The 27,054-nt window shown below is 34.1% G+C and overlaps 1 protein-coding gene and 1 pseudogene across 18 annotated transcripts in view; one reads left to right on the plus strand and one right to left on the minus strand.

The window, feature by feature from the left end:
• Positions 1-27,054, minus strand: part of Lrch3 (leucine rich repeats and calponin homology domain containing 3) — a 126,115-nt gene that overhangs the window by 27,927 nt on the left and 71,134 nt on the right. For 8 of the 18 annotated variants that reach the window (XR_013436828.1, XM_021720193.3, XM_021720190.3 and 5 more), the window contains exons 7-14: positions 25,944-26,037; positions 24,066-24,186; positions 20,386-20,534; positions 17,038-17,114; positions 9,612-9,663; positions 9,017-9,166; positions 4,400-4,450; positions 2,305-2,358 (exon numbers count right to left, since the gene is read on the minus strand). Coding sequence is in view for 17 of the 18 variants with exons in the window: in XM_021720193.3 (XP_021575868.2) it covers positions 2,305-2,358; positions 4,400-4,450; positions 9,017-9,166; positions 9,612-9,663; positions 17,038-17,114; positions 20,386-20,534; positions 24,066-24,186; positions 25,944-26,037 (748 nt within the window). In the remaining variant the exon portion in view is untranslated. Of the gene's footprint in view, positions 1-2,304; positions 2,359-4,399; positions 4,451-4,922; positions 5,039-9,016; positions 9,167-9,611; positions 9,664-17,037; positions 17,115-20,385; positions 20,535-24,065; positions 24,187-25,943; positions 26,038-27,054 lie in introns of all 18 variants that reach the window. The other 10 variants (XM_078043952.1, XM_078043949.1, XM_078043947.1 and 7 more) reach the window with 4 other exon arrangements.
• Positions 15,182-15,433, plus strand: LOC120884464 (small integral membrane protein 13 pseudogene; annotated as a pseudogene).

Below are 27,054 nucleotides of genomic sequence, written 5' to 3' on the forward strand. Positions count from 1 at the left end.
CCTCATTTTGCAATTCAGTGAAGTCCTGTATCAAAATAAAAATACAAAAGGTTAAGGAATGCAGCTCAGTGGCAGTACAGGGAGACATAAAAGGTTAAAAGCAACAGGCACTTGAGATGCGGCCCCAAAAGAATATTAGTGTAACTGGCATTAAATGTTACTAATATGTATTTCAAATCCTAAATTACAAGGTCTTTAAATCAAATTCAACCTTTTCCTTCTTGTAACATTAGACACGTTCATGACAAAACAATTAAATGAGCAATTATTAGATATATAACATTTTTGTGTTCATTCAATAAATATTTACTGAGCACCTAATATATTCCCAGGAACTATGGTGGGGCCAGGGTATGAAAGGGTAAATATGACAGAGAATATCCTTGTGCCCCTGAAGCTTACAGTCTGGTAGTCCAATAGGGGAAATATATTTTTAAAAAATGTAAATGAAAGTACTATAAAGAAAAAAATAACAATGAAGACAATTTGATTTGAGGAAAGGAAGCCATAGAAAACTATTTTGAAGATGAGACATTATTAAACAGACACCTGATTAATGAGGAGGAATCAATCAAAAGGTATATGCAGGGAGGGAGAGGCATTCTGGTGTAAGGAGAGAACAGCCCTTTGCAAAGGTGGGAAAGGGCTTACCGTATCTGTAGAGCTGGGAAAAATCCTAGAGTGAGCCCAGATATGAGCCTGGAGAGGCAGGCAGTAGCCAGAGCACAAAAGCTTTGAGGCCAGGTTAAGAGGTCTAGACTTCAAGAGCAATTTAATGTCTTCGAAGAATAATTTTGAGAATATCAAAGCTATATGATTTAAAGTATGACTTAGGAAATATGATTTAAAATAGGACTCTTTTGTACAGGGTTAGCTGGATATTATTTGGCATACAAAAAATGTGAGATTTGTTTTTAAAGGCTACCTATACTTACAAAGTCAATATGGTTCTTGGTGTACATGTTCTACCTTTCCAACATGCATACTGATAATACATACAAGTATATATGTTTTGACAAATGGTTAAAGGATGTTTCAAATTTCATGCTAAGGAAATTTTTTTTTTCAATTTCTGCTTTTTCCTTGAAAAAAACTATTGGGCACTCAGACTTATATCACTTACAATATGTGTTATTAAATCTCATATTCAGTGCCTGAACTATTTTCAGTTACAACGTAGGAGACAATATAGCAAATATAGCAGGGTATTTATTGCAGGTCCTTGAGACAGAAAGACCTAGACTCAAACCTCGCCTTACACTTACCAGCTAAGTGACCTTGGAAAGGCCACATTTTGGACAAGATATTCTGTGCCTCAGTAATTACTTATGAAATGGTGCTAAATTTAACCTTAACTCTTGCTATGAAAATTGAATGAGATAATTTTGTGTGCGGATCATCAGCAGTTCTATCTTTTCATATTAATTTAAACTAATTTTATTTCTCATGCCAATTCCACTAAAACTCCAGAGACTGGTGATTGTATTCATTTGTAAAACTGCCAGTTAAAATGTGCTTTATCTATCTCAAAGGAAATGAAGATTGGAGAATACATAGAAAATTTAACAAATAATGGAAGTTTCTGTAGTAGGAGTCTCACATGAAAGCATGCAATTTATATAGTATGCACAATGGCAACAGTTTCCAGCACATAGGAAAGAATTTGTTATAGACATTAGCCTTTTGAACTGCTAGTTTTCAATACTATTATAGAATAATAACATAAAACATGATGGGAAAAGCAATTATATAAATGGTTAGAATTCTCTTGCAAGGATAATCAGCAGATAGCATTCCAGTTAATGTTTTTTTGAGTTTAAAGAATGGTCATGGAGGGATAATCTTGAGATGCAAATATTTAAAACCTAAGTCTGGGATTTTTAGTAGCTTATAATACATAATAAATACAAATATATAATTGTATAATTAGTATCACAGAGTAAGGGGTTTCATTTAACATACAGATGACTCATGAGTCAAATTATGATTAATAAAGTACCACCTGGAATTTGAAAAGACATTTAAAAAACTCTAACATAAAGTCAATGTGGTTCTCAATGTAAATGTTTCATCTTGGGAAGCACTAACATGTGAATCATAGCTGCATAACTCTGTAACACTTGGTAAATCACAAATGATAAAGCAGTGAAATAGTTCTAGTTGTTTATAAAGCATTTAGTAATGATGCTCATCATGTTTTATGGTATTTTACCATAATTAGATAATTTCTGAGTGAAAGCACAATAACTATTCTTCAATATCTAGAAATAGCAGCATAAAACTCCATTTTGCATAAACTCTTACCACTAACAAGGCACTATCATCAGTGTGTTGAGACCTTCTGGATGGGAAGGGACACTGGAGATGTGGAAAAAAATGAATCAAGTCAAAAACAAACCAGGCACACAAGCGATGCATTTAAAAAATACGCACACAAGGAAAGAGACATAAATCACTTTTGAAGAGCTGACACATAGGATTATGTTCACAATCACTTGGAATTCATATACAATAGCCAATAAACACTGATGTTCTTCCAAAGAGTTTAAACAACTTTAAATATGATCTTTTTTAAACTTTTTTTTTATTTGTAGATGAACACAAGACCTTTATTTATTTTTATTGGTGCTGAGACTTGAACCCAGTGCCTCACACATGCTAGGTAAGCACCCTGCCACTGAGCTACAACCCCAGCCCTTCAAATATGACCTTACTGCCTAAAAAACCCTCTAAGGAGGGATCTGGGGTTATTTTCTGTTCACAGAAGAGAAAGCTGATACCTGACATAATATAAAGAATTTGCAGTCATCTAGTGAACCAGTGGCAAATTTAAAAATAAATCCTAGAGACATGATTTCTGGTGTATAAATGGTTAGAATTCTCTTGAAGGCTAATTAACTACAGATAGCATTCCAGTTAATGTTTTTCTGAGTTTAAAGAATAGTCATGGAGGGATAATCTTGAGATGCAGATATTTAAAACCTAAGTCTGGAAATTTTTAGTAGCTTACAATACATAATAAATAGGATACCAAACATAAAGTTGTATAATTAGTATCACAGAGTAAGGGGCTTCATTTAACATACAGGTGACTAATGAGCCAAATTACATCTCTTCATTACCTTTCTCTGTAAATAAGGTACAATTAAACAATTTAAAACTATACATTTTTTTAGTGAAGCTTTAGTTTTCAGAGAATGAATTACTCAAGAACAATCATCAAAAAGGAAATGTTGGGGTAAAAAATGGAAAATATATTATTAAGCATATCACACTCTGATTGTCAAAGGCTTGTACAGAATTATTATTATGTGAAAACAACTAAAAATGTCTCAATGACTTTTTCAGGTATTATACAAATATATAAAGTTCTCATATAAATAGAATTAGTTATTATAGTTCAATAAGATTTTAAAACACTTTTCTAATGGACATTTTTTAGAGCAGATTATGCTAAGTGAAAGTTAGCCAATCCCTAAAAAACAAATGCCAAATGTCTTCTCTGATATAAGGGGGGGTGACTCAAAATGGGATAGGGAGGAAGAGCATGAGAAGAAGACTACCACTAAATAGGGAAGAGAGGTGGGAGGGAAAAAGAGGGAGAAGGGGAGTTGCACAGAAGATGGAAGGAGAACCTCATTGTTATACAGAATACATTTATGATGTTATGATGAGAAAAAGAAAAAAAAATGTCACTTTAGATTGGATAGAGAGAAAGGATGAGAGAGGAGGGGAGGAGTAGGGGGGATAGGAAGGGCAGCAGAATAGAATAGACATTATGATTGATATATGTACATTCCATGTATGTATTATATGTCAAAATACATTCTGCTGTCATGTATGACTAAAAAAAATAAATCGTATGGTACTTAAAAAAATAAAAAAATAAACATTCTAAATATATTTTCTCATACTAAAAAAACTTGGGTTGTCTGTCTATCTATCTATCTATCTATCTATCTATCTATCTATCTATCTATCTATCTATCAGGTATTGGGGACTGATCCTAGTACCTCAAATTCACTATTTCCCATACCTATTTTCCTCCAATTTGTTCATTTCTATTATTAACACAAATAATAATCTTAGAGCTTTTAGGACTATCTTGCATTATAGAGAACATTTTGAAATGGATAAGAAGGGGATGATGTCCCTAGCAGAGATGAGGAGGGTAAGAAATCTCTAGAGTGATATACATGTAGATGAATACATATAAAATCCTGACCTAGAAATTTTGATAAACTCCCTAGCCTGTATCTTCTTAAGTACAATTTTGTGATGGAAAAAAAGAAAAAAGGCAATATTCTGATCACTGAAAGAATGATAATCACTTCAAAACATTTCATTTCCACTATAAAAATAATAAATCCCTTCCCCAAAGTAATTATATAGACTTACCTCACCATCTGTGGGAGGTTGTTGCTTTTGTGGACTTTGTGATGCTTTTTGCTACATGCCCCAAACCCCCACAAAAAAAGAAAGTTGGTCAGAATCTGGAACACATATTTGAAATGGTAAACTGTATTTACTAAAACAATTATAGTAATTTCCTTATTTTTTACATATAACGCTTTATGTTACATCCTACCTTAAATATTTTACAATTTAAATGAAGAAAAACAACAAACTATACTATCATATTTCTATCAGTATTTAAAAAAGAAAAAAAATTTTAAAACTTTATGTATACCTACATTGTGCCATTATATTCTTTCAATATTCTCTCAATATGAACTCAATCCTTCTTCTCTAATGGCTTTAAATATCATGCTAATACTGACAACTTGAATTTTCTATTAGCTAAGTCTCATTTTCAATTTCTTATTCATTTCATTTTCAATTGCTTATTCAAACTCTACTTGGAAACTCAATGTCATTGCATTATCAACATATACAAAAACAAATTCACTATTTAGCATACCTATTTCCCCCCAATTTGTTCATTTCTGTTATTATCACAAATAATAACAATATCAGTGTATTCAGTGTTTTACAATGTGTTCTTACACACAGTTTTCTCAAGTGACTTTTCTTATTCTGTGAAATAAACAAAAACCATAATTCAGAGATGAGGAAACTGAGCAAAGAGCTTATGGGGCAAGTACAAATTTATACCTTTCTTCTAACCTCAAATCCTACATACTCCCCACATGCTAGATTCCCACTAAAACCTTTCATTTAGTCTCAAAACTTTGCTTTGGAACCTTCTTTTCTTCATTCATCTTCATGATTTATTCATCATTTATCACTACATATCTATTGTGCAAAGTATAAAAATGCTTCTTTTGAAATGCCTCTTGATAAAATTCACTGTAGGGCTGGGGATATAGCTCAGTTGGTAGAGTGCTTGCCTCACATGCACAAGGCCTGAGTTCAATCCCCAGAACCATGAAAAAAAAAATCCACTGTAGTGCTCTGTGTGGTGGTGCACACCTGTAATCCCAGCTACTTGTGAGGCTGAGGCAGGAGAATGGTAAGTTCAAGGCCAGCCTGGGCAATTTAGCAAGACCCTGTCTCAAAATAAAAATGGGAATGTAGCTCAGTGGTAGAGTGTTCCTGGGTTCAACACCCCTTACCGGACAAAATCCACCGTAGTAGAGTATAAAATATTAGGTATATCTATCATAATTCTGAATGTTAACACTTTATAATTAAATATTATAAGAAACAAAAGGTACAGAATAGTTCAATAACTTTCCAAAAGTCAAGCACATAACATACAAAGGACAAAGTTGGACTCAAATTCAGATATTTCTGATTCTAAATTCATGTCACTATGTAACTCTGTCAACCCTCTGTCACCTTAGAAATCTTCTAGTTTTATGTCCTCACTTTGCACCATTTTCTTAATTAATGCAATTACCATTTTATTTCTTCCTTCTAGCTCTTTCTTCCTAACCTGTTCTAACATGAGTAGACTAGTTTTTCAGAAGTATTTATATTTTTTTTTGCTTTTCTCCTACTTAAGAACTTAGAATTGTTCTCTTCTGCCTAAATTAGATTATGATTTAATTTGACATTTAATCATGACCATCTGTAGTGTAATTATTTATCTTTTACTAGCTAGGTAACTTCTACAACAAGCAAAGCTAAAATTGAGTAAATTTATGAAAAATGCATAGAATAGCACCTAGGGTATAGTATGTGTTAGCAATGATCAATTATTGAGGGGCAGTATAGCATTATGGTCAGAGTAGGGTCTGGAGCCAGTCTGCTTACTAGCATTCTTGCTCTGTGGCTTACTAGCAGAGTATTTGACCTTAATCTTAGGCAAATTGTTATCCTCCCTGAGCATAAAAAGAGAATATCCTAGTACTTACCTTATTAGACTACTGGGAGGACCAAAGGAGTTAATATAAGTGCTTGAAACAGTATGTGGGGTAAATAGTGATCATTCAGTAAATTTAGGAAGTATCAGCATCATCTTTACCATCTCACCAATTCATTTTTTCTATTGGTCTTCAATAAGAACTCGAACCAAGCTGGTACTCTGCTTAAGTGCCATTATTACTCTTGTTGTTTTGGTACTAGAGATTGAATTCAGGGGCACTTTACAACTGATTTACATCCCCACCCTTTTTATTTTGAGACAGGGTCTCACTAAGTTGCCTAGGCTGGCCTTAAATTTGCAATCCTCTTGTTTCAGCCTCTCAGCCTCCCAAGTAGCTGGGGTTATTACAGATATGTGCCACCACGCCTGGCAAATGCCATTATTTTAAATGTATAACTTAATAAAGCTCATTCCTAGCTCATGACCTATTCATAAATTCTTGCAACACAGAATAAACTCATCTTTAGACCATCATCCATTCTTTTCTTCCTGGCTACCCATTCATTCTTCTAAGTCCCTTGTCACTTCCTTCTGAGGTCAATTCTGATACTTGTTTTCTAATTTCTCCTTTGTCTTTGATACAAAACTAGTACTTTTTATTATAAGCTATCTTATTTTCTGTTTTATGTATATATTTGTTTTCCCCTAATAAGATCTAAGCTGTGTCTGGTGGGCATAACTTGTATATTAAACATTTTTTTATTGCTTATACAGGTACATAATAGCATTCTATAAGGATCTATCATCAAGTCAGTGAATGAATAAATGAACAAGTTAGGCTTTAGACTAAAGCCTTCTGACTATGAAAATGAATTAATTGTATATAATTACATGGCTTAATTTCCCTAGACTTGCAGATTCCTTGTCTGTGAAACATGATGAATACTCTCATCTTTTCCATTACAAAAATTAAATAAACCAGGGTTGCAGTTGTGGCTTGGTGGTAGAGTGCTTGCCTGGCACGTGTGAGGCACTGGGTTCAATGCTCAGCACCACATAAAAATAAATAAATAAATAAACCGATAAATAATTTTGATTAGTTTTAAAAGGACTAAAAAGAAGAGACATCTCAGGATAGATAGAAGGGAAAGAAGGACTGAGAGATGATACAGTTAGTTGGGATAACTTTTCAGAGCTCCATAAAGTTCTATTTGGAAGAATATTAATTTAATTTTATTTTTTTTGCCATTGGTCAAACAATGTGACTTCTTCTTCTTCTTCTTTTTCTTATTATTTAGTACTGGGGATTGAATCTAGGAGCTCTCAACCACTAAGCCACATCCCCAGTCCTTTTTATATTTTGTTTGGAGACAGCGTCTCTCTGAGTTGCTTAGGGCCTTGCTAAGTTGCTGAGGCTGGCTTTGAACTCGTGATCCTCCTGCCTTAGTCTCCCTAGCTGCTGGCATTACAGTCATGTGCCTCAGCACCCAACTATCTGACTTAATTTTGACAGCAAATATTAGGCACTGGAACTTTTCAGATAAAGAAGAATCAGGTGAGAAAAGAGCTAAAGATCATCATTATGGGCTTGTTATATTTGGGGGGGGGGAAGCAAAAATATCAGGTTAAACAGTAAAATAGATGAGTACAGTACTTTAAAAGGTGGTCTTTGGTTAAACTTATCAAACAAAGGAAAGAAAGCTTTTAGAAGATAAGAATGATTCATTCATTTAACAAATATCTATTGAACTTTTCTGTGGGTTCAGAACTGCTAAGTTTTAGGGATATAGCAACTAAGTAAAAAAGACATGGTTCTTATCTCTGTGTAATTTGCAGGAACATGAGAGAGAAATATATTAAGCTTACAAAATTACAATTAATTATGAAGAAAATTACAAAGCAATTTTAGAATGAAAAGATAAATCACACAAATAAAATAAGATGATCAAAATTCATAGGCTACAACAGAGGCTACAAAATGTTAAGAAACATTAACTGGGGTTACTGAGTGGATGTGGGGAAGAAAGAGAAAGAATCACAGATGATTATAAAGGGCTGGGGCTGTAGATTAGTGGTAGAGTGCTTGCTTAGCATGTGAGGCACTGGGTTTGATTCTTAAAAATTAAATTTTAAAAAGATGTTTATAAAAAATGAAGCCTGTGAGTGTAGCAAATTTTTGGTATATTTACTAGAGTGAAGAAGTAGGAGAGAGGTTTGGACAATGAGATTTCATGCTTGCATGGCACTTTTACAGTTTACCCAGCACTTTCAGTTTTATGATCTTACTGATCTTTACTATGACTCTAGAGATCAAAGAAAGCTGGATAGTAAAGTGATATGTCCAATAGCAGTGTGCTAATTAAGAGGAAGCAATTATTGTTAAAAAGGAAGATCATCATTTCTATTATCTTATAATTACTCACTACTAGGGGAGACAGTCACTCTATTTACTCAAGATTCCTTACAATAAGAGAAAAAAAATTGATGTTTTAATTAAGACAATAAAAACTGACAGGGCTGGGGCTGTAGCTCAGAGAGCTTGCCTAGCACTTGTGAGACACTGGGTTGGATTTTTAGCACTACATAAAAATAAATAGATAAAATAAAGGCATTCTGTCCATCTACAACTCCAAAAATAAATACATACTTAAAAAAAAAAAAAAGAAAACTGACAGTCTCCACAGAACAAATAAGCACTTCTAAGAAACTTTAAGAGTATCAGTCAATGAATTCCAATGACTCACCTTGACAAAATCCAGGACAGCATCTCTCTGAATCTGCTTAGTCCTTATTTTCTCCTCCTCATATTGCAGGGCAGCAAGCTGTGCTTCTCTCCTAGTGCGCTCTACTAATTGTTCTTTTCTCCGATGAAGTTCCAAGTCTGTATATGACAGCTGCAACAAAGGTATCATTTTGTACATGCAAGTGGGGATGAGAATCAACTTATCAAGATTCCCTATCAATACAGGCAAATAATGTTAATTTAAGTAACTTTGCAGTCACCCAGCATTTTTTTTCAATGTGTTTATTCCTAATCTTTTCTATCTTTGCACTTTCTTACACCTACTATAAAGCTATTACTGTAGATAAAGTTTCATTTTCTGTCTGGTGCCTGAAAAACAGCAAATACCATGTGCATGTTGTGTTATCTGACCAAGAAGACAGCGTACAAGAGTGCACAATTTAATGGCAATTTAATGGCCACTGCAGGTTTGGCTAGAAGTCCAATGTGCTATCCATTTTGCCACAGTTAGTTACTCTAATGGCAATTTAAGTACTCCATTTTAGTTTTGAAAAATCAAAGTTGAAACATAAATAAATAAATCTGCTTATATTTACCTGATTGTGACTTGGTGATAGTGATAAGTGAGAAGATGGCTCAACTGGAACCCTGATCCAAAAAAAAAAAAAAAAGAAAAGGAAAAATTCTTTGATACAGACACATAAGGGACAAGTGAAATGTTTATCATTACTGTATCTTTCTGTTATATCAGTAAGATGTTTAGGTAGCACTGAAAGAGTAACTGCATTTTGTAAACTTAAGACTAAGTCATTAAATTTAACCACAGAAATAACTAATGTCTCCAACTCATATTTCATGTGATGGTATCACTGATTATTCTACAGCTAGTTAACAACTGTCAGTGTCAGACGATACTGACAAACAGCTAGTTGGGATCACTTTTCAAATGGTATCATTTCTTTATGACATATACAACTATTATCTTCTTTCCTCCTATGATCAGAACAAGATACATGTAAATTGAGATCCTTTTATATACAAAGCCATTTTATCAACAGAAATCTGGAATACTACAAAACCTGGGAACTGTACTTGTAAAGCACTTCTATACTTATTTTCAACTGACAAAAAATTTTAATAACAAAAATAAAGATTCTGTTGACTTTTATTCTTAAGAAAAAGATGAAGCTCTATTTAATACTTAAAAACAACAAATACTGGGGCTGGGGTTGCAGCTCAGTGGTGGAGTGCTTGCCTAGCACGCATGAAGCACTGGGTTCGATCCCTGGCACCACATTAAAAAAATAAAATAAAATAAAGGTATTATGTCCATCTACAACTAAAAGATATACATATAAAATAACAGGTACTATCTGCCTCTTAGTGTTATTAATGCTAATTATTATACTCTGATATTTACCCTTTTTCTGAACCAGATTTAGTGTCTTAAGTCTCTGTAACTCATTTTTGTGCCTGAAACTAAAAATGTTGGAGTAATGACTTTCCAACATTTAGTACCTGAAATCTGAAATAATTATTACCCTGTCAGGGTGATTTAAATGCACTGAAATAAGTATGCAATCAGAGAAATAAAAACAAATCTTCAAAGCACTAATAGTTCTCATTACTCCTGTGATGGCTGTGAAAGTTAAAGATGGAGATGAACAGGGAAGCCTGGCATATGCAAATGGTAGTAAAGAAGATATCTGAATCTGAGAATGACCCAGTTCTTCCATACCAATCACCAGGTGGTAATGTTGGGCCATTACAGCTTTGTTATTCCTCAGTGTTGCCATGATCTTCATGTTGCATGACTTTTTTTTTTTTTTTTTTAATCTATGAACACGTTCTCCAATATAAGCATCTCCTACTTTTCAAATAGGATCTTTTTTTTTTTTGGTAAAATATCGCCCTGCACATTATAGGTAGTTTAGCCTTAAAGCCTGCCAGTATCACCTGCAGCTCATTTTGGCAACCAATTCCCACAATATATAAACACATTTCCAAGAATCCTCTTGGGAGTGGTGCTGTATACTTTGTTGAGCAACACTGGTCTATCTTACAGTTTTCTGAATTTTAAAAATATATAAGTGAACTACCAGGCATGGTGGCACACACCTGTAATCCCAGTGGCTTGGGAGGCTCAGGCAGGAGGATCTGGAGTTCAAAGCCAGCCTCAGCAATGAGGTGCTAAGCAACTCAGGGAGACCCTGTCTCTAAATAAAATACTGGGGATGTGGCTCAGCAGTTGAGTGCCCGAGTTCAATCCACAGTATCAAAAAATATATATGTGTGTGTGTATCATAACATACATACATATATAAATAGATAGACACACATATATATATATATGAACTAAAACTTAAGCTACATTATTATTGTTCTTTTCTCACTTTTTAAAAAATATTGGTTCCAAAACTTTGAGGTATTCACAACATTCCCCCCCATACACTTTTTTTTTTAAATGAAACTTGTTGAGTGGCAGAAGTATTGTAGCATACTGCAGTAGAAGCTGTTCTTAAGCACTGATGGAGCTGGAGCTGGTAATATAAATGACTATAAGCTCATAATTTCCTGCTTATTGGGCAGGTGGACATCTTGCTTTGCCTAGCTGCCTAGACTTGTGCCTGAGATGCTGACTCTCTGATAAAATAACAGAGGCAATGGGAATAATCTACCATTCACACAAACCTACACAAATCTCCAAGGTTTGGCCTAATTCAATGAATCAGTTATTAGTTTAAAGTTATTAAACTTCCTTGAGCCTCAACTTTCTCGTTTATAAAAAATGAGGATAATTATGTATCCTCAGTAAGATGCTATGAAAATTAAATAAGATACTGCATGTATTCACAACTCATAAAAGTATATTCTAATGACTATATATTTATAAAAACAGGAATTAGCTACCTTTGTCTTTGGATTACTAATTTCACTGCTAAAGTTTCCTGTGGCTTTTATTGACCATGTGTAGATGAACTGGACCAAAACACAGAAAGAGCCAAACAAACCCATTCTAAGAATGTTTATGTACCATAAATTTAGCACTATGTTATACAATGTTTTTGTGTGTGTGTGTGTGTGTGTGTGAGAGTGTGTGTGCCTGTGTGTGCATGTGTGTATCAGGGATTGAACTCACGGGCACTTGACCACTGAGCCACATCCCCAGCCCTATTTTGTATTTTATTTAGAGACAGAGTCTCACTGAGTTGCTTAGTGCCTTGCTTTTGCTGAGACTGGTTTTGAACTCCAGATCCTCCTGCCTCAGTCTCCTGGGTCGCTGGGATTACAGGTGTGTGCCACTGTGCCTAGTCCAAAATTCTTTAAAAATCCATGTCTTCATTTTATCTCATCAATTTATTTTATTCCCACTCCAAAATGAATCCTGTTTTTAACTTCACTGACCTGCTCTTTTAGCTCCCAAATTTGCCAATGATAAACATTCCCAAATCTAATATTTATGTCCTAGTTTTTACCTTACTGAACCTATCAGTAGTTTGCCTTTTTTTTTTTTTTTTTTTACTATTTAAATCACTCTCTTCATTTAGCCTCTGAGACAACCCTCTCTTCTATCCTTATGACCACTCCTCAGTTTCTTTTGCTAGTTGTTCAAGCCCTAATTCTCTCCACTTCTTTAAATATCATCATCCACCCCAAACCTGTCCTGCCTTGTTCAGACTCCTTGGTGTTTCTTAAATTTACCAAGTATGTGCTTGCCTCAGGGTCTGGACTAGAAGTTTCTACCCTTGATAGCCATGGTGCTTGCTTCATGACACTGTCAGATTTCTGCTGAAATAGCATCACCTAATAATACATTATTACTTTCACTTTCCTGTCACCTTGACACTATTATCTCTTTCAGTCCGTTTTATTTTTCTTTATAGCACTTAGCAAGGCCAGACATGTATTTGTAACATATATTTGTCTACATCTACTAAAAGGAAAACTCCAAAATATCAGGGACCTAGAACAGAGCCAGAATCATTGTAGTGCTCAAGAAATACTATTTGAATGAGTGGCACTGGCATTGTCTCCCAAAAGAATGGAATATTGGCACATAAGAAACAAAAATGCAGGTAAAACATTCATCCTTTAAATCTTGTAACTTGAGCTAAGTAAATCCAAACTTTATAAGGCAGATTTTGAATTGTTCTCTTTGTAAAATCACTTAATGTGAGTAGTTTTTTTTTTTAACCTTTAATATACTCGAGACAAAAAACTTCCAGGCTTAGCCCAAATATTCTTTACTTTCATATCGCTTCTTACAAAAATTAATAAACTTTACAGGACCCAGCCCATTATTGGCATCTCTCCTACATTAAAATGCTATTCAAATTATAAACAGTCTTTTTTTAAAAAATGATATTTTGATAATTAAAAAATGATAATTTTTGCTAGCTTCAAATTCAAAGTTACATAATCTATCTTGGCAAATAACTATAAAACACTCACCAATTTTCTAAACTTTCTATTTAAACTTTCCTAACCTCAGGAGGTAGGCTAGGGGTATATAAAGAGGAGAAGAGCTTGGTGGATGAGGGGAAAGGAAGGGAATTGAGAGACAAAACCAAGTAAGCAACTTTCTTTGTCAGTTCACTAGCAGAGAGCCAGGATGAGAATGGGCAAGTAGCAATTTGTTAACTGACTGAATTCCTTTGCGTCTTTGAAGCTGTCAGACTGCTGAGACAGATTCTTTTTGTTAACATATTATCCAAGTACCATACAAGTCTTGTGAGCCTGAGAGAGTTGTCAGGCATTTTGAGGTGATTGCGTATTTCTAGATTCTTATTCATTATTCCAACTGAATGTAAGCTCATGGAAGGAATTGTGACTGATGTTCATAAATAAATCCCCACACCCAGAAAAGTACCTGGCACATAGTAGATATTTAACAAACATTTGCTATATAAACAAATGAAATATATATTGATCTTAGAGTTTAACTGGTAACTGGAGTTAAAGTATGAAATTCTTTTTCAAGGACTACATTAGACTTTAGTGATTTGAAATATCCAATTAAGAAGTTATTATGGATTTCATTTCTAGCATTAGGTCTGACTAAATACCTTGAATGACTCTTCCAATGGAAACAACTACAATGCTGAAAGTAATATTTAAAATATATTGCTAAATACATTGCTAAGGTACCATGAAAAAAAGAATACTAGATTCTAAAAGAGAATTAAAATAGAAACTTTGGATTAAATAGTATTAGGTAGACTCAGCCCCCATGTCTTATTCCAATGAGCATGCTGAATTATATGGAAGAGTGCTGAGAGCCATTGCTAAGTAGGAATGACGCATTGCAATTTCTTTGTAGCCTACCCAATGTTGCTTAGAGGAAGGACTCTCCATATTAAACCCAGGTCATTTGCAGTGACATTGCATGAGAAAGGTGACCCTGCTCAAGGACCAGGGTGGATCTGGGTTTAGGGAGGATCCTGCTGGGAATAGGGAGTATCCTGCTCCTTGGGTTTAGGGTGGTTCCGGGTTTAAGGTGTACCCTGCTGGGAATAGGGCGTATCCTGCTGCCTCAAGTGCCCGCCTGCTCCTTAAGTTCCTGTTGAGTTCTCGCGGGATTCAGAAAGTATTTGGGATTCAGAGCCTGGTGGAGTACATGAATTTTGCCCAGAACCTGTGTGTAGAGTACTGGTGACAGTTGGAGAATAAAGAGTTGCTGTTTGAATCTATAAGGTGTGAGTGGCTCATGATTTTGTGCCTAGTCAGAATGCGGCAGAAGAGGGGTCTTTACAGAAGAAACTGAGGTTACTAATCAGTTGACCTTAAAATTGGGAGATTATCTGGGTGGACCTAATGTAATCATGAGTCCCTAAAGCAAAAGAAGCCAAAAGTTTATGAGATGGGCAGAAAGGAAAGTCAGAAAGACTTAAAATGTGAGAAGATTTAGCCCACCATTGCTTCTTGAACATGGAGGGGGCCACAAACCAAGAAATGTGGGTGGACTTTATATTTAGAACAATTCCTGACAGATAGCAGCAAGGTAACAAGGTCCTTAGTCTATAACTACATGAATTGCATTCTGTCAACAACATGTACAAGCTTGTAAGTGGATTCTTCTCCAGAGTCTCCAGATACAAATTTAGGGCATGTACCCGTTCACTGCAACCTACACCCACAAACTTAAGGGGACCACCTTCCACCCAAGATGTGGCACCTCAGGCTGACCCTGCTGGTGTTTGTGGCCATGTTGCTGATTGTCCTGCTGCTAGTGGTATGTAAATGGTATTTAGTATGGTATAATATGGAATAATTTTCTCTGGGAACTGGTAGAGACATAGGATCCCAGGAAGGAGATCATGAACTTTTGGGGTCTGAAACTGAAGAAGATATTTCATCCTCTCCACACAGGATAAAATCCCCTCACCAAAGGAAGGTGACTACTGATGAAGGCCATTGACCCTAGAAATGGTACTTTATTAGTAAATGATGAAAGGCAATTTTCTTTGTCTTTAGTGAGTTGGCTTTGAAATTTAATCAAATGACTAAATAATATAGTATTTGGATTTCATATGCAGTTCAAAAAATTTAAATGTAAGCCATATAGTAATAAATGGCTTAGGCCAGTCAACACCTTGACTTTGGTCTTTAAAGATTCTAAGCAGAAAAGTTATGCAAGCTAGCCTAGAATTCTATCCTATAGAACTGTGATAAAATAAATGGGTGTTTTAAGCTGCTAAACTTAATAGATACAAGACAAAACTAATACATAAAGTAACTGAGTAAAACAGCTGACTTTTACCTTGAGGGTCTCTATTAAATCCTGATCTTTAGCCTCACCTATGATGGACATAGAAGGTGAGAGGGATGGGAGATAAAACTTAGGTCTGCCCAAGGTGAGGAAATGTTAATAGGAAACCTGTGCATAAAACCGGATTCTCAAAGACCATACCCTTGGTATAAGAACATATAGTAACTAAAAAGCTATTCTGAGATAAATGTCAAAAGCATATAAAATTTAACTAAGCCAAGTTATGAGATTTTTTTTCTTTCATTGTTCTTTCTACATTTTCTTTAATTCATATATATCACAGTCCCTGAGATAACATTAATAACCACTCAAGCGTAAAGAACTATGTACAACAGTTTCTATGTAGTAAATTTACAGTCATTTAAAAATAGGCATATCAGCCAGGCTTGGTGGCACAAGCCTATAATCCCAGCAACTCAGGAGGCTAAGGCAGGAGGACTGCTAAAGACCAGCCTCAGTAACTCAGTGAGGCAGATGGACTGCTAAATTCGAGATCCTGATCTCATAAGGCAGCTTAGTGAGATCCTGTTTCAAAAAAAAAAAAGGTTGGGGATGCTGCTTTAAGACTTCATCATGACACTGGCCAAATCATATTGTTATATTGTGTACTGTGTGCATGTACAAATATGTAACAACAAATCCCATCAGTATGTAAATTATAATGCACCAAAAAAAAAAAAAGTAGGGAAAAGAAAAGACTTCATAAAAACAGAAGAGGGAAAGAACCAACTACTGGAAAAATTTCAGCTACTGTCATACAGTTTATGGGAAGAAAGCTTTTGGAATTCAAGGATGAGAAGCAGCATTCTAAACAATCAAGCTCATTTTAGAAATAGGTACTAAGTGTAGTAGAAAGATCATACTGATCAAGATAGGAATAAGAATACGTATCATTATATCTGTCCCTGTTATCTAGTCAAAATTTAAGTTAAAAAAATCTTTAAGCCCTATTTATACATGAATCCATACATTATCAACACAACAATCTTAAAGCTCTTAAGTATCTTCAAATTAATTACTTGTACTGCTATAGTTCAGGTGACCTGATTTCAGAATTAATAAATCAATTTTACCTTTTTTTTTTATAGCAGGAGCACAAAAGAACACTGTCATCATTTTAAATACATGGTCTCTAAAACATACAATACCTAAAGGTCTTCATTATACATGCATCTAGGGGAAAACCAAAATTACTTCACTCTTATCACTGAGTTTTAAGACAGAAAGAAGTAAATAGAATTGCTTTTTCAAACCTGTTTTGATGTAAACATCTTCTCATGTCTTCTGTTTTTTGAAACTCCCTAATGGCACTTGTCTTTACTGGTGAACACTAAATCAAAAATAGGATAAATAAATCAATTTAACGTGTATCCAAAATACAGTGATTACACCATTCACATTCAACTTTTTAGGGATTTGTGCATTACAGTAAAAATAATTTCAACAGAATCTTAAAATGTAAACTTTCTGAAAGCGCTAGAGTACTTGCATATTTTTGATGAAATATTCACAATATACAATATATCTAAAAAAGATTTCCTACTTGCTATATTATATAAATTATAGTGACCAAAACCACTAATATTTACTGAATGATAAGAAAGAATCTTAGAGGTCATATAATACAAGCTTCTACCCAGGACACAAATTATCTTTTTCTTTTTTTTTTTTGGTAAAAAAATGGGATTGAACCCAGGGGTGCTTAACTACTGAACCACAACCCCAGTCCTTTTTAAAAACATATTTTATTTAGAGACAAGGTCTCACTGAATTGCTAAGTGCTGCTGAGGCTGGCTTTGAACTCATGATCCTCCTGCCTCAGCTGTGCCCAGCCAGGACAGAAATTTCTATCTATCCCACCCCAACATTAACCAAGTTTCTATGAACATTTGTAGTAATAGGGAATTCACTGGGTAGATTGTCTCTTTACTTTTTCACTACCATAACTGTCTCTTATCTTAGTTTTACAAATAGTTCTGGGGATGCTGATGTATATCAAGATAAAATACTGCCAGGCGTGGTGGTGCATGCCTGTAATCCCAGTGGCTTGGGAGGCTGAGGCAAGAGAATCTCAGGTTCAAAGACAGCCTTAGCAAAAGTGAGGTGCTAAACAACTTATGAAACCCTGTCTTTAAATAAAATACAAAATATGGCTGGAAATGTGGCTCAGTGGCTGAGTGTCCCCGAATAGTTCAATCCCCAATACTAAAATAAATAAGTAAGTAAATAAATAAATAAATAAAACAAAAAAGTAAATTCTCTTTAAGGTAAAATACAATATTAATTAAAAGAGAAATAGTGGCAACTGAACTTAAGGTCATTTTCAAAAAGTATTACTAAGAAAAATTAAGCTGGATCACACACTGAAAAATAAAATTATAAGCCAAAGGCAAGAAGTTTAAAGATTATCACAGTATATTATATGTTGAATGAGAATCTACAGAAGCAATACAATCTTGTGTCAACACCAAAAGTCATCAAAAGGGGTATTCTTCAAGGGAAAACTAAGAAAACAACTTCTCCAAAAAAGATAACTAAAAATCAAATGTCAAACTACTTCAGTATAGTTTAACACAATATAGTATATTCTACCTCCATGAAATTACGTGTGATATATCTACACGTAACTAGAAAATCCTCTTTGGTAATTTACTCCAAAGGGTTAAAAGGTGACTGCTTTAATGTTAGGGCATATAGAATGAATTACAATTCTGAAACCCTAATAAGAAAATAATTACTCTGATTTTATTACTGTCACTTTGTGGGGGAATTAACCAGGGATGCTACATCCCTAATCTTTTTTATTTTTTATTATCAGAGTCTTGCTAAATTGCTGAGGGCCTTACTAAGTTCCCAAGGCTAGGACTGAACTTGTGATCCTCTCATCTCAGCCTCCTGAGTCACTGGGACTATATAGGCAGGCACCATCGAGCCTGGATGACTACGTCATTTTTTAAGAAACAAACATCTCTCCAAAGATGCTATATCGGTGACTTACCACCCTGGTTTTATGATATTGCAATTATCTAAAATTACTGTGAGAGGTTCATTGAATTTCCATAAAAGAATGAATGTGACATTAATCTAATTTAAAAAATAAGTATATGTCATATGCTGTTCAGGCAGGGTTGATCTATATATGTGAGAAGAATTTTAATAAAATTAGATAACAGCAAAATGTTTTAACATTTCAAATAGCTTGTTTCTTAAACTTAAATTTTTTAAGCAATCTTTTAAAAATATAGTATACAGGAATACAAAAAGACATATCTTCACTGGTTGTTATGCCATCTAAAATAATACTGCTTCATCATAATTTTACAGATCATCAAATTTTAGAAAGATTTATGAAACAAGTCATAAAGAACCTTATGATATACAATCATTGAAAACTACCATATATAGTAAGTAGGTGGAATTTAAAACCAATTACAAAGAACCAATAAAATGAATTAAAGAAATGGTAGCTTATTTTTTCAGAGCAGTGTAGTAGTGTTTTCAGTTTTAGTGGAGATACTTTTGTAGCCTAATTAACCATACAGTGATCAAAGAGGATCACAAGAAAAGAAAAAGGTTTTCTTTAAAGAGTATAATGTGAAATTATTAATTTTACTTTTATTGTAAAGTAGCTTTTATTCCAGCAGAGATGTTAATAGCCTAAATCACACGCACTTCATTAATCACCTGGTCTAGTGCTATCTCTGGGCTATAAGATTTGACTTATATAACTTTATTCAACTTTAAGTGTAAGAGTATCCTCTGAACAAAAAATATTGTGTTCAAAAGCTTTCAAATAGGAAAACCAAAGGATTCTTTCTAAAGATGATAATATCACTCTACAACAAGCCCCACTTAAAAGTGATTAAATACATCATTCTCCAAAAAGGCCCCAACTGTTTCCCAAATAACCCCTGCTCAGAGCCTGCGATGAACTCCAGACATCGACATCACATCCACCCAAATAGAGCCATTTTATTACGCTGACTAGATATACTGAAGAATGCTATTCTACTTGAGACCCTTGGGGAACTGGCAAAGATTCTGCAGTGGGCTGAATGCTCATTTGTTTTCTAAGGCAATTCAACACTCTACCATAAGAGACACCCAAGAATTTTAATAGCAAACAATTTATATTCTGTTAATTTAAAAGCTTCAATAATTTTAAGTTTATAATAAAAATTCTATGGGCAAGTTGTATATTGCCTCAGAAGTTAAATCTGTGGTGTAATTCTTAATTAGTGATCAATCAAATTATGATTTTTCAGTTAATAACAATAAAAAAAGCAAAAAACAAAGACTCACTAGAAATCCTAAAAACATTGAAAAGCATCACATTCCTTTGTGTTTTCTTCAAAGGCCTTAGGCTACTCTTAGGAACCCTTTTAGTCCTTCTTCAAAATTACAAAATCTGTCTCCTTATTTGAAAAACAAACCTAAATCCTACCTAAGAATATTGTCTGATTTTCTGAATAAATCTGAAAAATTTAGGACTAAAATCAGAAGTGAACATTATACAATAATTAGGGCTAAACAAACAAATCACTGATATGATAGAAAATTATACTACCTTAATTGTTCTTACTAGGGGAAAGTAATACTACCTCATGAGAGACTCGCCGTTGTTCAATATATGCCATAAACTGTGAACTGAGGCTCTCTGAGTCCAGTCCCTTGGACCGTTTCACCTCATCCTCTTCTTCCTCTGCAGTACAGCTGTCAATGTAGTCAATTTGATCCAGATCATGTTCCACTGTATATATGACACACACACACCAGAAAAAAATATTTCAAGTAAGACAGCCAATAAAAGACATTTACTTAAATTATATTATTTCTTTCCTTCCTTCTTTTTTTTTTTTTAAATAAGACTGTTTGAGTTTGTGGAATAAATACAATAGATTAATTTTTAAAGATAGAAAAGTGCACCTTCTTTTAGTGCTTTAGTTTGGGGCTTAATATCTCTCGGGGAACTGTAAGGCAGAAAACCTAACATAATCAACTCAAAAAAATGTGAAAGGCTATAAAAAAAGAGAAAAGGTAGGAAGAAACCGGACTTGGCAAGAAAGAGAGTTACTGGCTGTTTCCCTTCTTGAAACTGTTGTCAGACTTTAAAAAAAAAAAAAAAAAAAGATCAGAACAAAGATTTTCCTATTTAGAAAATTATTCACTAGAGGTCAATGTTTGTTTGCAGCAATTTGTGAATGAAAGGAATCACTTAAGGAATTTTTTTCTCAAGATGCTTTAGAGAAAAGAAAGGAATATAAATAAGATATAGCCACCTAATTGTTTCATCTGGTAAGTTTTGGAATGTCCTATTATTCTTAAGCTTAAAACTAATAACTTTTAACAACTAGTTAAAAGGGTACACTAAGAAAAATCCTTGCTGTTAAGATGGTTTCTCCAGAAATACATTAAACCTCAACCAACCATTATTTTATGATGTCCCATAGACTATCTAAACGTTGTAGTTTCTGGGAATAGATAATTTGGAGAAGACTATTTTTTAATTTAGTTTTTTTCTGAGTCAATTATTTCTAAATATTCTGTAACTGCAGTTAGTATTAAAATAAGTTTTTAAGTTGTTAAAGTATTTTTTTCTTAGTTATAACTGGACACAATACCTTTATTTTATTTATTTATTTTTATGTGGTGCTGAGGATCGAACCCAGTGCCTCGAATGTGCAAGATGAGAGCTCTACTTCTGAGCCACAAACCTAGCACCTTGAAATTTGTTAATAACTAAAAAGATAAAAAATTAGAAACCAGAAATCCATTTCTTTCAATGTACACAATCTGTCTGATTAAATAGTTTATATTATGACCATTTCCCAAGAAAGCAACAACACTTCTTCATACTAGCTAGACCAGCATGGTCTAAGAGAAAAAGAATGGAAGCCCTGAAAGTAAACCATATAGGTAATTTAAAATTTTCTAGTAGCCATGTTAAAAAAAGGGGGGGTGGGAAAGTGATGTATCAATCTCCAGGATATATAAAGAACTCAAAACCAAAAAAAAACAACCCTTCAGCTAAGGAACTGAACAGAGACTTCAAGAAGAAATACAATTGGTTAATACATATATGAAAGACTGTTCACATCTCTAGCAATTAGAGAAATGCAAATCAAAACTACTTAGATTTCATCCCACTTCAGTCAGAATGGCAATTATTAAGAATACAAGTAATAATACATGTTGGCAAAGATATGGGGAAAAGGCATACTCATACATTGCTGGTGGGACTGCAAATTGGTGCAACAACTCTGGAAAGTAGTATGGAGATTCCTCAGAAAACTTGAAATGAAACCACCATTTGACTCAGCTATCAGATTCCTCAGTTTATATCAAAAGGACTTAAAATCAGCATACTAAGTGACACAGCCACATCAATGTTTATAGCAGCTCAATTCACAACCTAGATGCTTTTCAATAGATGAATGGATAAAGATTCATCTATATATACAATGGAATATTACTCAACCTTAAAGAAGAATGAAATTATGGCATTTGTAGGTAAATGGATGGAGCTAGAGAATATCATGCTAAGTGAAATAAGCCAATCCCCCAAAAGCAAAGACCAAACGTTTTCTCTGATATGTGGAAGCTAATTCATAATAAGGCAGGGGGAGTGGCTAGGGAAAAATAGAGGTACTTTGGATTAGGCAGAAGGGAGTGAAGAAAGGGGAGGAGGTATGGGGATAGTAAGGATAGTTCAATGAATCAGACATTAGTACCCTATGTATGTATATGATTACACACTTGGTATGATTCTACATCACGTACAACCAGAAGAAAGAGAAGTTATACTTCATTTATGTACAGTGTGTAAAAATGCATTCTACTGTCATGATTAACTAATTAGAACAAATAAAAAAATAAAGGGACATTAATTTAAATACTTTACTTTTGTCTGGTATATCTAAATGTTATTTTAAATAGCTGACATAAGATACTATTATTTTATATTTTTTTCTCATAGAAAGTCTTCAAAATCTGATGAATATTTTTTATTTATAGTACATCTCTATTCAGTATTTATAGTACATTTAAAATGCTTCATAACCACATATGGCTAAGGGCTGAAAAATGGAAATTAGAAAATTAGAAAATTAGAAAATTTTCTAATTAGAAATTAGAAAAACTAAAAATTATTTTAAATTATTTTAAATATCAAATAAACTGAAGGGAACATATATAAGAAAAAAATTTAAAAGAAAATTGAAACTATTTGAAATGTGAATGCAATATTAAATGACCAGAATAAAGAATATCAAAATGGTGAGGAAAAGAAAAACAGCAAACCTCTTAATTGAAATAATCATTCACAGATGAAAGCTCTTCTGTTACAACATAATGGAAAATCAAAGCCATTTCTTCCTTTATATGCGATTCACAAAATTTAAACATCAGTATGTGGTTACTCAAACTAAAACAATATAAAATGATTACAATATTTCAAGTCTGCTTTAGAAGTACAAGAAAGCAGAAAAAAACCTGCTCACTCCATGAAAACTACAATGTTTTAAATTCCAGAATAAGGAAAATGGATTCATAAGTCCTTGAAAATCATTATTCTAGATGAAAGAAAAGGCAAACATACAGAAAAAGAAAAGTGCTGAATTCTTACAGAGATCAAATAATGCCTTAAAAAAAGGAGTTGTTTTGATTTTTTTTTTTTTTTTTTGGTATTGGGGATTAAACCCAGGGCCTCGAACTACCAAGCTACATCCCCAGCTCAAAAAGAAAAATCTTACTAAGGGAGAATGGTACTTTAAAAGAAGATGTGGCCAGGCATGGTGGCACATGCCTGTAATCCCAGTGGCTCTGCAGGCTGAGGCAGAGGATGGCAAATTCAAAGTCAGCCTCAGCAATTTAGTGAGGCCCTAAGCAACTTATTGAGAATCTATCTAAAAATTAAAAAAATATATAAAAGGCTGGAGAAGTAGCTCAGTGGTTAAACAACTCTGGGTTAAACTGATAGTACTTCCTCTCCCCACACCACCCCCAAAAGTGAAGAAGTTACAGATACATGAACCACAGGAATAGATGTGAAAGAGACCACTTTAAAAAGTTAACATGACCAGGGGCTAGAGTTGTAGCTCAGCGGTAGAGTGCTTGCCTTGCATGTGTGAGGCACTGGGTTTGAATCTCAGCACTTCATATAAATAAGTTAGTAAAATAAAGGTTCATCAACAACTGATGAATATTTTTTATTTATAGTACATATTAAAAAAAAAGTTAAGGTGACTATAAAGATTTCAGATGTCATTGAGATTATGTTTACCTCCACCATTTGTTACTACTAAACTGTTGCGATTCTCTTGGTATTGGCTTTCTCGTCGTAGTCTTTGTTCTTTAGTAATCTCTGCTACTCGGAGAGGCAGATCTGAAAATTCATCTGTAGGCTTAAAAAAGTAGTAGAAACATTAAAAAAAATTTTCAAATTTGGATGCATATTTATATGAGCACAATATAAACTAATTAAAATTACATTTAAGAAAAAATAGTGAAAAAGTTTTGGAAATAAAACAATGAAGATTATTGTAGGACAATGTGAATGTACTGAATGCAAAAGAAATGTACACTTTAAAATGGTTAAAACTTAGCTGGGCACAGTGGTGCACGCCTGTAATCCCAGCAACTCAGGAGCTGAAGCATAGGATTGTGGGTTCAAAGCCAGCCTAAGTAATAGCAAGGTGCTAAGCAACTCAGTGAGACCCTCTCTCTAAATAAAATACAAAAAAGGGCTGGAGATGTGGCTCAATAGTTGAGTGCCCCTGAGTTCAATCCCAGTACCCCCCACCCCAATGGTTAAAACTTTATGTTACATATATTTTACTATAATTACCAAAAAGAAGAAATAAAGGTATTTATGAGTATATAACTTTATCTACATATATCTCTCTATGGATAAAGCAACATTTATGTACATAGCTACCCAGATATACATACACAAGCAATCCTAAATTATAAATAAAAGTAGCCAGGTGTGGTAGCTATGGCCAGGGACTTAGGAGGCTGAGGCAGGAGGATCCATGAACCTCAGCAACTCAGCGAGACCCTAAGAAACTTAGTGAGCCCCTGGGTCAAAAATAAAAAATAAAGACCAGGAGGTGGCACACACCTATAATCCCAGTGGCTTGGGAGGCTGAGACAGGAAAATCACAAGTTCTAAAGCCAGTCTCAGCAATGGTTAGGCACTAGGCAACTCAGTGAGACCCTATTTAGTGTCTCTAAATAAAATAAAATATAGGGCTAGGGATACAGCTCAGTGGTCGAGTGTCTCTGAGTTCAATCCCTGGTAACTCCCCCACCCCCAAATAAAAATAAATAAATAAACAAATAAACATACAAATAAATAAAAGGGCTGGAGATATAACTCAATGGTTTAATGCCCCAAGTTCAATCCCTGGTACAAAAAAAAAAAAAGTTATAAATGAGCTGAGGTCAAAATTTATTTTTTTTTAAATTTTCTTAGTTATACAGGGACACAATATTTTTATTTTGTTTATTTATTTTTATGTGGTGCTGAGGATCAAACCCAGTGCCTCAGAGGTTCGAGGCAAGCGCTCTGCCACTGAGTCACAACCCCAGTCCAAAATTAGATTTTCTTTGCATTCAGTGAAACATGTTATAAACTATGTTACCAGTCCGGGTAACAAAAGCTCATTTGTTCATTTAATAAATGTATAGCTAAAATATTACACCTTAATAATTTTTAAAAAGCAGGAAACATTATCACTGGTAATTGAACAAAACAGGAAAAAAAATGTAATTCTGAGCATGTGGTATTCTTCAGTAAGATTCCATCTCCTTACTACTATTTATTTTCCTACCTTCTAGCACTTCTTCTACCATCTCTGCTCCAGATTTACCCCAGACTCTCAGATTTTAGGTTTCAATTTTACTGACTTAACTGCTGTTCAGCTTTCCAGAAAAAGAAACTATTGATACAATGAGGAACAAGCATGTGAGAATACACATGATAAAAAGATGGTAAAGAAACAGAATACTATTTTTGAATGGTAGAGCTATGTGAGATATTTGCCTTGGCTTATCTGTTATGTAATAAGAAAACTGGATCCAGTTTAGATATTTCCTTTTCATTATTTTATTTTCTCTTAATCAGGAGTTATGACATTCAGAATAAAGAAACACTTACCTCATTCCCTGACCATCTCTTATCACCACTGTCCACACTATTGAAACCTGAATCAAGGGCTCCATAAGGGCGACCTGAATATAGTTCTTCATGGCTACCAAAAAGAAACTTCAGTTATTACTGCAAAGTCCGATACTTTAAATATTAACTTGTGATGCCAGGTATGGTGGTGCATGCCTGTAATCCCATGTTTCCTCTATGCCTCTTCCCATTCCCCATGTCCCCTCATTGTTTTTACTTTTAATAGTACTTTTTATAAAATTAAATTTACATACATTGAAATATATAAATCTTAGCTGTGTGAATTTGACAAATGATTACAACCTTGTATATTCCCTCTAGCATAACAGAAGACACTTCTATTTTGCCACCAAATTCCACACATCACTGCCCAATTAATTCCCCTTACTTTCTACTCGGTACTCCTCAGGGACAATCACCACTCTTTTTTTAATCTTAAAAAAGATTAGAAGTATGAAAGGGTGAAATAATGGTCCCTAAAGATGTTCATGATTTAATCCCTGGAAACTGTATATTACCTATGTGACAAAAGGAATTAAGGTTGTAGACAGAAATAAACAGCTAATCAGCTGACTTTAAAATGGGGAGATTATTCTGGTTTACTAGTATGAACCCAATGTAATCACAAGGGTCCTTAAAAGAGGAAGGAGGCAGAAGAGGTCAGTGTGATGCAATGTTGGCTTGAAGACAGAGTAAGAGGACCACGAATCAAGGAGTAGAGCCTCTAGAAGTTAGAAAAAGCCAGAAAAAGGATCCTACCCAGAGCCCACAGCAAAAATCACAGCTCTATCAGCATCCTGATTTAGTCTGAGGAGACTGTTAGTCTTCTGACCTATAAAAACGTAAGATAAAAAGTATGTGCTGTTTACACCCCTAAGTTTATGGTAATTTGTTATAGTGGCAATAGAAAAGCAATATAATTAGTCTTACTTATTCTAGAACTTAGAAAAATCTATTTCCTATTGGTAGACATTTTAGTTATTTCCTAGTTTTCTGCTGTAAGAAAAAGTGCTACAAATAAGCTATGAACAATGCTACAAACAGTGGCGCACACCTGTAATGCCAGCTACTTGAGAGGCTGAGGCAGGAG

Source organism: Ictidomys tridecemlineatus, chromosome 3 (assembly GCF_052094955.1).
Source record: "Ictidomys tridecemlineatus isolate mIctTri1 chromosome 3, mIctTri1.hap1, whole genome shotgun sequence".
In the NCBI taxonomy this organism is placed as follows: Eukaryota; Metazoa; Chordata; class Mammalia; order Rodentia; family Sciuridae; genus Ictidomys; species Ictidomys tridecemlineatus.